Source organism: Stigmatopora argus, chromosome 18 (assembly GCF_051989625.1).
Source record: "Stigmatopora argus isolate UIUO_Sarg chromosome 18, RoL_Sarg_1.0, whole genome shotgun sequence".
Classification (NCBI taxonomy): domain Eukaryota; kingdom Metazoa; phylum Chordata; class Actinopteri; order Syngnathiformes; family Syngnathidae; genus Stigmatopora; species Stigmatopora argus.
The window spans coordinates 6,147,713-6,157,816 of NC_135404.1; the positions used below are offsets into that span (position 1 = coordinate 6,147,713).

The following is a 10,104-nucleotide window of genomic DNA, read 5'->3' on the forward strand; positions in this document are numbered from 1 at the left end:
TCATCATATGACCTACCTTGTAAATTTGAGTTTTCTGACATATGTAAATTTTATAATACAAAATCCCTTTATCCAATATGTAGTTACCTTGAACCCAAATATTGAGACAAACTTTGGTTATATTAACCTACTGGTGTAGTTTGGAAGTGTCCAAAAAATGACAAAATACATTAAAAAAACAACAACACGATCTTTAATTACGGCTTCAGCATTTTTTTCACAATACAATGTTTTCCTGTGCAATACAATGAAATTTAGATTAGGTTTTCAAAAATTATGCCATAGTGGGTTGAGATATATTCAAAAAGGACACCTAGTGCCACCTAGAAAATCTCAAAGTTGGAAAATATAGATTACCAGCAAAACTAAGAATCAAAATATCTTTAGTGTTTTGCAAAAAGTTTAGTCGTTATAGTATATACTTAGTATTTTTTTACACAACTACCAGTAATATAAAAAAAGCTATTTCCTTTTTCTTACTGGTTTTACGATATTTTTTCAAAACCGGAAGTTACCGTTCAACTTCCTTGGTAACAAGAAGCTTTTACAAACGCTACCCTGTAGCATGTTTAGCTAGCTCGAAACACAGCTTAGAAGTTCCCTCAGTTGCCAACGGCGTTACGTTGAACCGTAAGCGAAACATAACTCAAGCCGCTAAATTAACCTGCCTTTAAACCACCATGGTTAACGAATGAGGACATGTACAACTGTTTACGTCTTGCCTTCGCCGTCTTTTCTCTTTGTTTTTTGGCGCTAGCGCCGAAAGCAAGTGCGGCAGGTAAACCCACACGTGTTGACGTCGTAAACACTGGCACTAAATTAGCTGTCAAGCAGACTTCCAACGCTCGTATTGTTCAACAAAATGAGCAACTTGCAGTCACGACCCCTTCTCCGGGGCTCAATGACGAAGTGGACTTCCTTCCTCACTTGACTCAGTCCACCGTTTTGAACGTCGTCAATACTGGGACTCATCCACAAGACCAGCTAACATCCAGCACTGATACTGTCCCACAATGGAAGGAACCCGCAATTCCAGCAGTTAACACTCCTGAGGGTAATTAACTAATATAATTCATTCATTCATTTTCTGAACCGCTTTATGCTCACTAGGGTCGCGGGGGGTGCCGGAGCCTATCCCAGCTGACTTCGGGCACAACACCCTGAATTGGTGGCCAGCCAATCGCAGGGCACGAGGAGACAAACAACCATTCACGTTCACTCATACCTAAAGGCAATGTAGATTGTCCAACCAGCCTTTCATGCATGTTTTTGGAATCTGGGAGGAAACCGGAGTACCCGGAGAAAACCCACGCAGGCACAGGGAGAACATGCAAACTCCACACAGGTGGACCGACCTGGATTTGAACCCAGGACCCCAGAACTACGAGGCCGACCCTGCTAACCACTCACCGGCCGGGAAAAAAATTTTAAACAATGTTTTTTCTTACAATTTGTTCTAATTTATTAAACAAGAATAGAGCCACACAAACACTTAATGTTGTAAATTAAGGAGCTTCAAAATACTCGTAGGGTACAATAGCCCAAGTTTGAAACTCCTTATTGGAACAATGTACATAAAAAAAATAGTTCATATCCGTTCTTTGTCTTTTTTGAATTGAATTTAATGCTTTTATTGTCATTATACAAGTGTAATGAATGAGATTTAAAGCTTTTGCACAAATGCAACAACAAACAGACAAATATATAATAATGAAATAAGTCATTTGAATCAAGTTTCATATGATCTTTTCCAGAATGTTTCTGCAATTTAACTCCGAATTTCTGTGACATCGGCTGCTGTTGCGACAATGTGGACTGCAATATAACCGACCTGACCACTGTTTTCACGGGATGTAATCAGAAAGTCAAGTAAGTCCTGATGCTGACCTTTTGACTTCCGACCTGATTTTTTTCTCCAAAATGTTTAGCCAATACTTATCTGATGCTGACACAATTTTATACCAGTAAAAATAATGCAAACATATTTGACCCATAAATTACAAATTATATTTTTGTAATGAAGTGAGCCCTGCTCATATCTTCTTACAAGTCATACGCCCTCAAATATTGCGGTTAATGTAGAACAGACATAACAGGAATTGACTCTTCCACCATACAAAAAAATAAAAATAAAATCTTCCTTTAATGCACGTGTCAAAGTGGCAGCCCGGGGGCCAAATCTGGCCCGCCGCATCATTTTGTGTGGCCCGGGAAAGTAAATCATGAGTGCCGACTTTCTGTTTTAGGATCAAATTAAAATGAAGAGTATAGCTGTATATTACATTTCCTGATTTTCCCCCTTTTAAATCAATAATTTTATTTTTTTAATCCATTTTTTCTCTGTTTTTAGTTCAAAAATAATTTTGTAAAATCTAAAAATATATAAAAAAGCTAAAATAAACATTGTTTTAGCTCTATAAAAAACCTGAATATTCAGGGATTTTAATCCAGTTCTTTTAATCCATTTATTAAAAAAAAATCTAAATATTATATCTAAAATGGTCTAGTATTGTATCAGTGGAACACTAGTAACATGGAACATGTCACCAATGCATGTAAAGGACCAAAACTACGCTGAATAAAAGTTTTTTCTTGCAGGTCAGAAGTGTGGATCGAGAAATGGGTGATGTTCGTCGCCAACGTTGAACCGTCTTTAATCACTGTGTCCAAATCTTGGAGTGAGTGAGAATTTCAAATTCAATGTGTAACTGGCTAAAGACAAGATCGACTTTTTCATTTTTTTCCTTCCAGTTAATTTCACGGCCCCCACGCTTCCAGCTTTAGGCGACTCTTACCACTTCTCACCACCGCAACCGATAAGCATCAGCCACAGCAGACATTTTTATCGGGTAAAAGAATCACTCATAGCGTACTGATACGCCAACGGACGTACAGATTTTTGGGGTCATTTGTCTGATTAAAATCAATTCCTAGGTGGATGATGTCATCCAGACGTACTTCAACGCAACCTCCGTGCGAGGTCTTCTCCGTCAACCATCTCCGGGATCGGCCAGTGCGGTCTGTCTTAATCGCAACCCTGCTCGTAAGTTGATTTGAAGTAATAGTAAAAACTCAGCAAATACAAGCTTATTGATCAGTTATTGCAATGTTTTTGCTTTGAGAAAAACTCGTAGTCGCGTGGGAGTATAAGTTGCATCATCCAAATAATGCAGAATGAAGAGGAAAAAATATATTTTATTCTCACTGGAGTATAGGTTGCATTTTAGGGAGGGCAATAAAATAGAAATATTCAAACTTTTGACCAGAAACCAAGAAAAACAATACTTTCAAGTAAAAACAACAAGCTAAATAGGCCCCTGTTAATGTTAACATTTACAATTTTTGGGATAACTAGCCTAAAGAAAACAACATATGTGGCTTTCGGTGGTCAGAGAGAAAAAGAAAAGAAAAAAAACATAATTGCATAAAAAGTGGGACTTTTAGTCCAGAAAATACGGTAAATGTCTTGGACCTGTCATAGTTCTCTTTCTTCATATCAATCTAAATACCTTCAAAAAACAAAATGTATGTAAATTGATCTTATTACAAGGGGAAAATATTTTTGGACTTTCTTTATTTCCTACAAATCATTTCTTTTTTTAATGTTTTTTTTTCCATTTAGCGATATTCCAAATTCAATTAAAACAGGGGTGGGCAAACCGGTCCTCAAGGGTGCGGGTTTTTGTTCTAATTGATCCAACAAGAAGCACCTGACTGCAATCCAGATTTGATCAGAACAAAACCCTGCACCCACTGCAGCCCTTTGTGGAATAGTTTGTCCACCCCTGAATTAGAAAAAAACTTAAAACAAGAGATCATATTCACTGTTTTTCCTCCTCGTTTTAGTTTATTTTTTAAATTTTATTATAATGAAAAACAAAAGGTTTTAGCCCTTTGAATGTTTTTCCAGCTAAATACTGAAAATATGTATGAATAAGAAAACATTAACTATTAACTAGTTGACTGCATAAACATGTAAAGTTTTTTTTAAATAAAAAATCAGATAAATTCAGTTTAAGATGCGTTTTTGCGGGTTTTTTTTGTGAATGTGTATGTGTGTGCGTGTGTGTGTAATCATTTTCTTTCTTTTCCAGGCTTCTTAAGGTCCAAGTCGCTGTCTTGTACTCGAGTTGTAACCCCTGAGTCGTGTACCAAAGACCCAAGTCTCAATGCGCTCTCCTACTATTCGGATATGTATTTGATTCAAGTAAGCTGATTTACATGAGTTTTGCTCCCCTCCCAAAAATATATATATTTTCTCTTAAAAGACACATGTTGTCATTTCAGATTCCAAAACCTGCTCAAGAAAATATTTCTGACCTATTGGTGAGAAAACGTTTGCCTCAGATTATTCAAAATGAATAAAATTAATAATCCAAAATGGTTTTGAACATTTTTTTCAGATTCCAGTCACTCCACTTTCTGACTGGCCTGCACCAAGTGAACTAAACGACACATGTTTTAATGTGGCAAAAAAGGTGAGTTTTATTTACCCCCCAAAAATACAAAAGCAGACAAGCAATCTCAAGAGAAATAAAATTTGACCTTGCTAGCTAAATTCCTACCACTGTAACATTTGATATTTCCATAAAAGAAATGTGAAGTATTTTTAGAAAAAAATACTATTTGCTTAGCTATTTTTTTCAAAACTGGCAATTAGTCTTTATAGGATAACTGTTCACTGTTGAATGGTGATCTTTCTTATAAAGGTCGACCAATATGATAACTGCTGTGCTCACTGTTTGGCTGATGATCTTTGTTAGTTGTAATTTTGCACCACCTAGTGGCCAGATTTACAATAGGAAGTACTTGAAAGATAAGCATAGCTCTGAATAGATCGTATTTTCCATACAGTAAGGCGCAACTAAAAGACTTCAATCTTCTCAAAAGACGGCCATGCGCCTTATAACCTAATCCAGTTATATTTGTTAACATGATTGGCCATTCATTGAAGGTGCACTTTATAATCCGGTGCGTATTATAGTACAGAAAATACGACACTTCAATAGGGGCAGAATGATATGGGATTTAAAAAAAACCCCAATGATGATACTGATTTAATAAAAAAAATATTCAGCCAATTCCTAACCCCAAAAGTCAATATTTGAGGCTGGTACACTTAAGCATTTTGATTATGAACGCCAGTACAGTCTTCCCTCGATTATCGCGACTTCACTTATCGTGGATTCACTTCTTTGAGATTTTTTTCAGCTATTATTTATTAATTTTCTTTTTTTAAAGTTCATAAAAATGTAAAAATCCATGCTAAAACTCGTAAGTGGAAGTCAATCTTGCTACTACAACTCAGCACTGAAGAAAAAAAGTACTTATATTAGGGGTGACCCTACTTTGCCATTTTTCGATTATTGTGGCCATGTCTGGCCTACATTAACTGCGATGTTCGAGGGATTACTGTATATATTAAGTTACATTTTTATGTTCGCTGGCCACTAGTTGGTGCTAAATAACAAAGATCATCACGGAAACAGTTACAGTAACTGTTATTCTATTATCGGGTGATAGCTGATCAAATGTCCAATGTTTGACTTTTATACATTTTTATAATGAGTATTCTACTTGCCTATCATAATTAACGTATATCGGCTTACAAAATTGGCTTTAGACATTGGCATCGGCTGATTTTTCTTTTTAATTGGTATGGGTACTGGCTGTTAAAGCTCATGTTCACTTCTTTTGCAGGTGGAGTTTGTCATCGTTTTCACAGACAGAGGAATGCTGGCAAGTGTGACGGTTGATGTCATTTTGGTGAATGTGACCAAGAACCAGATAATGCAGCAGGAGCACTCGATCCAATTCAAGGTATTGACAGAATTCCAGGTTTTTTAACACAAAAAGGAGGATGATTTTATCACCTCTTTTTTAGCTGGGCAATCCCCGACCGGCTCCACTGCCAACCATTCCCTCAAATGGACTTCCTGTGGGCTCCAGTGTCCTCGGTCAATTTAGTGGGGAAGTCAAACCTGTATCCTTAAGACTGCTACGAAATACTTAGTACTGTCTTTATTTCCTGTTTTTTGGGGCATTCTTGGGTCATGTCTGGTTCATTTTTTGGGCTACTAGTGGATTTAGCTTCAACTCCAGGTCACTTGCTACTGATTTTGGAGCATTGGTATCATTTCAGGCTACTTCAATTCTAGGTCACTTCTTTTTGATTTTGCTCTCCCACTTCAATTGGATTGGATTTCTGTCACTGGCAACAACTTAGTAAGTAGTCAATTCTTTGACATTGATAATCTTTTAAAAAATGATCAAGAAATAAGATGGATATGACTAATTTTAATGTCAATGCAATGAGTTTGAAGGGGCTGTCGTTTCTACAAACATTGCCACCCTAAGACCATATTGTAAGGGTGAGGACCGGTGTTGTCATGCTTCTGCCGTGGATTTCAATGAGGTTATCACTAGTAAACTGCAATTAAGTTTTAAAAGAAAGAAACAAAATGATATTTTGAAAAATGCAACCGTGATATCATTACAGTATCGGAATCGGACAATAGACTTGTATCCAAATCGGTAAGGGGAGGCTAAAATCTACCGGATAGTTTCAGAATTGGTAGTTTTTATTTTTGGGGTGTCTGCTTCTTCTTCTGATCAATGATTTTGGAGTCATTGATTTTTAAAATTGTATTTTTTTTTCAATTAATGGACACATTTTGCTTTCAAGCCACGGCGCCGCGCCCCTCGGAAGTCTGCGACGAGGACCTGCTGAACACGGAGGCCCGCTCCCCTCGCGCCTTTCCGCAAAGGAGCGCTTTGGCGTTGTTGCGGAACTTCTCTCCCACGAAGGCGTAAAGCAGCGGGTTGACGCCGCAGTGCAGCAGCGCCAGCCCGTTGCTGAACGTCAGCGCCGCGCTGACCGAGTGGCGCGTCGCGCAGTCGAAGGGGATCAGCTCGGCCCTCAGGAGCGTGTCGGCCACCGTGGCCAGGTGGTACGGCGTCCAACATAAGAAGAAGGCCGTCACCACGGCCGCGATGACCCGCATAGCGCGGTGCTTGCGGAAGCCCCGCGTGCGCAGCAGGCGTGCCGCCGCGGTGCCGTAGCACACCAACATGAAGGCTAGCGGCAGCGCGAATCCCAGAAGGTGGCGCAGGCTGCGCGTGGCCAAGTGCCAGGCGGCAGCGCTGCCCAGGTCGAAGGTCTCCACGCAGGCCGTCCGCTCCGAGTCGTGATCGGGCCTCATGGCACCGTTGAAGAGCGCCGGCAGCGCCAGCGCGCCACCCAGCGCCCACACGGCGCCGCAGACCAGTCGGCTGCAACTCTTCCGCGGCCGGTCGGCGCGCACGATGGCCAGGTAGCGGTCCACGCTGATGCAGGCCAGGAAGAGGATGCTGGCGTAGACGTTGGCCTCGAAGATCAGGCTGAGCGCCTTGCAGGCGCCGTCGCCGAAGATCCATCCGTGGGTGAGCGCCGTCGCCGAGAAGGGGATGGTCAGCGCCAACAAGCCGTCCGCCACCGTCAAGTTGAAGAGGTAGACATCGGACGGCGTCAGCGTACGCCGGCCACGCGCCATCACCAGAGCCACTAAAAGATTGCCGGGCACGGCCAGCAAGAAAATGACGGCCAAGAGCACGGACAGTATCGCCGCGCTTACCGGGCCCAACGCAGGGCGCGCCTCGCACGACAACGTGGCGGGGTCCACCACGAACGGCGAATCGTTCTTGCTGTCGTACGAATTGTTCAATATGTCGGCAAAGTCTCCCAAATCGAAGGAAGTTATGATGGACATCGCTGCAGAAAACGAAAAGTCCATTGGTGGATGCTGATTAGAGTGGACAGGAAAATTGATCATGGTGCACAGGATGCTAATTTGGCTAAACAAGAAGCTGGTGAGGCTACACGAGGAGTTGACCGTGGTGCATATGCATTTAAAGAGGGTGAAAAGGAAGAAGCCGACATTGCGCAGGAAGCTGACGAGAGTATATTGTCAGAATCAAGTGGCTTCTAGAAAGTTCAAATGAGTTGAGGAGCTTCCATGTGACAAAACGAGGTTGGTTATAGGCAAGAGGAGGTTGATTTGTGTTAAGACCAAAAGGTGGCAAAATGCAAAACTCACCTGATTATAGGCAAGCTGCCTCCCGACCGACAACCAACTAACTCCACACTGACCCAGTACGGGGGTGCGCACAATGTCCACCTTTCCCAATTTCCTATTACAACGATTTCCTCCACGAGGGCCCGCCTGCTTCCTGTTGAGCGGCGGTCCCGTCCGCAACACCTGACTGTAGTATTTCCACGGGGACCGTGACACAATAATGCAATTTGTGAGTGTATGTTGAACATCAATTCCGATAAAAACAAACAACAACAATTTATGTATATTCATGCTTCATATTACTCTTGTTTTCTTCGTTTAAAAAGAGTTATACATTTTTTTTTAACTTAAAATGTATATTGATGTTATCCCTACTTGTTTTATGCCTGCCTGCATATACAGTAATCCCTCGAATATCGCGGTTAATGTAGACCAGACATGGCCGCGATAATCCAAAAATATGTCACTATTATACATTGCTGAAGTGATTTATCAGTTTCATTCTTTAGTTTAGCGGCAGTTCCTTAACATTGCACCAGATAACTGTCATGGGAATTCCCCAAGATGGCGAGTGCTCCCTAGACCCAACCACGCGGGTGAATGTCCCATTCTTGCATAATGCACATACAGGCTGTAGGTTTAGGTAAGTCCAAAAACAACAACAACACGTGACCTCATATTCACTTTTCAATGCCTTAACTGTATTTTTCTGTTCCAAGTTCCAATTCCAACAACTGCAGCGAGTTGCGGTCCCAAATCAGCAGCATCCTGGAGGGAGCCGCTATTCCTGAACTGATCGCCATGACCTGGGGCTCCCATCCCGACTGGACCCGGGTTCTCAAGCAGGAGTGTCGCATTCACGCTGAGGTAGCCGTTACGCACATTCACCCACACAATTAACAAAAAAAAAGTATTTTCCCAGACGATTTTCACGCTAATCGCAAAGATCTGATTCCCTGGGGGCTAAATCTGGCCCACAATGTCATTTTGTGCACCTTGCAAAAGTACCGTATTTTCTCGCATATACGCCATATTTGTCGCTAAAACAAATGATGATTGAATCGATGGTACGGCTTATATGCGCACAAATTAGACTTGACATGCACGAAACTGCAAGGTGACAAAGACGAAACACCATAACGAAAGATAATGTGGCCTATGCAGTCATTTATTTCAAAATAGAGAAAAGATTAACAGATAAAAAGCTGAATCAAATTTATTTTGATGTCTATGAATGAAATTCAAGAAAAAATATCTTGCATAAAATGTGAAAACTCACTTGTTGAATAAGACTATCAATAATGAAAGTGAGCGATCAAATTTTTTAAGAATTACGCCTTGAGCAAACTGTTTTGCTTTCTAATTGTTTTTACTAAAAACAAATTCTATAAATTTTCCTTCAATTCTGTAATATAGACAGTCACTAATATTATTAAATATCAACTGATAGGTTGACGAATTGCAAAACTAACTGGTGATTAATCTCCAATAAAAATAATCACATGCGGCAGCCAAATATTTTAGTGCTGTTGACATATGTCGCCATCACAGCGTTGGATTAGATTAGATAACTTTATTCATCCCGTATTCGGAAAATATCAAATAGCAAGAGGGTGAGAATACAGACACAGAAAAATACATTTTAGACATAAATAAATAGGTAATTAATAAGTTAATAAATAAATAAGCGTGTTGCTAAAATATATGTATATGCATATACATACATATATATAAATATACATATACATACACAGATGTATACATTTCGGAAAATGTCATTGTCACAGTAGCAAGAGGGTGAGAATACAGACAGAAAAATACATTTTAGACATAAATAAATAGGTAATTAATAAGTTAATAAATAAATAAGCATGTTGCTGAAATACATATACGTACATATATATAAATATACATATACTACATGTATACATAACGGTTGGTCTTAACATTCAGCCATTTCTTTGTTTATTTATTTTTTATTTAGCTTCTACGTACTAGGCGTGTGGATTTCAGCTCTGTGCAAAGCTGGGATTTCTCTAATCAGGCGCAA

General features: G+C 40.0%; 2 protein-coding genes across 4 annotated transcripts in view; one reads left to right on the top strand and one right to left on the bottom strand.

Moving 5' to 3' along the window:
• Window positions 1-582: 582 nt before the first annotated feature.
• The window catches only part of LOC144092872 (tectonic-3-like), an 18,447-nt gene continuing 8,925 nt past the window's right edge, over window positions 583-10,104 (top strand). For all 3 annotated transcript variants that reach the window (XM_077626017.1, XM_077626016.1, XM_077626015.1), the window contains exons 1-12: window positions 583-1,054; window positions 1,755-1,869; window positions 2,599-2,678; window positions 2,752-2,849; window positions 2,935-3,043; window positions 4,095-4,207; window positions 4,288-4,326; window positions 4,404-4,478; window positions 5,701-5,820; window positions 5,885-5,983; window positions 8,594-8,697; window positions 8,774-8,921. In XM_077626017.1, coding sequence (XP_077482143.1) covers window positions 700-1,054; window positions 1,755-1,869; window positions 2,599-2,678; window positions 2,752-2,849; window positions 2,935-3,043; window positions 4,095-4,207; window positions 4,288-4,326; window positions 4,404-4,478; window positions 5,701-5,820; window positions 5,885-5,983; window positions 8,594-8,697; window positions 8,774-8,921 — 1,455 coding nt within the window. In that variant the 5' untranslated portion in view covers window positions 583-699. The remainder of the gene's footprint in view (window positions 1,055-1,754; window positions 1,870-2,598; window positions 2,679-2,751; window positions 2,850-2,934; window positions 3,044-4,094; window positions 4,208-4,287; window positions 4,327-4,403; window positions 4,479-5,700; window positions 5,821-5,884; window positions 5,984-8,593; window positions 8,698-8,773; window positions 8,922-10,104) is intronic.
• LOC144092874 (C-X-C chemokine receptor type 1-like) lies at window positions 6,324-8,129 on the bottom strand. Its single transcript, XM_077626018.1, has 2 exons — window positions 8,076-8,129; window positions 6,324-7,750 (listed from the first exon to the last, which is right to left on the bottom strand). Exon 2 carries the CDS (start codon window positions 7,746-7,748, stop codon window positions 6,681-6,683), a length of 1,068 nt encoding a protein of 355 aa, XP_077482144.1. The 5' UTR covers window positions 7,749-7,750; window positions 8,076-8,129; the 3' UTR covers window positions 6,324-6,680.

What these genes read in the sequence shown, in the direction of transcription:
- LOC144092874 (XM_077626018.1), bottom strand. Translation starts at nt 7,748, where the DNA reads ATGTCCATCATAACTTCCTTCGATTTGGGAGACTTTGCCGACATATTG.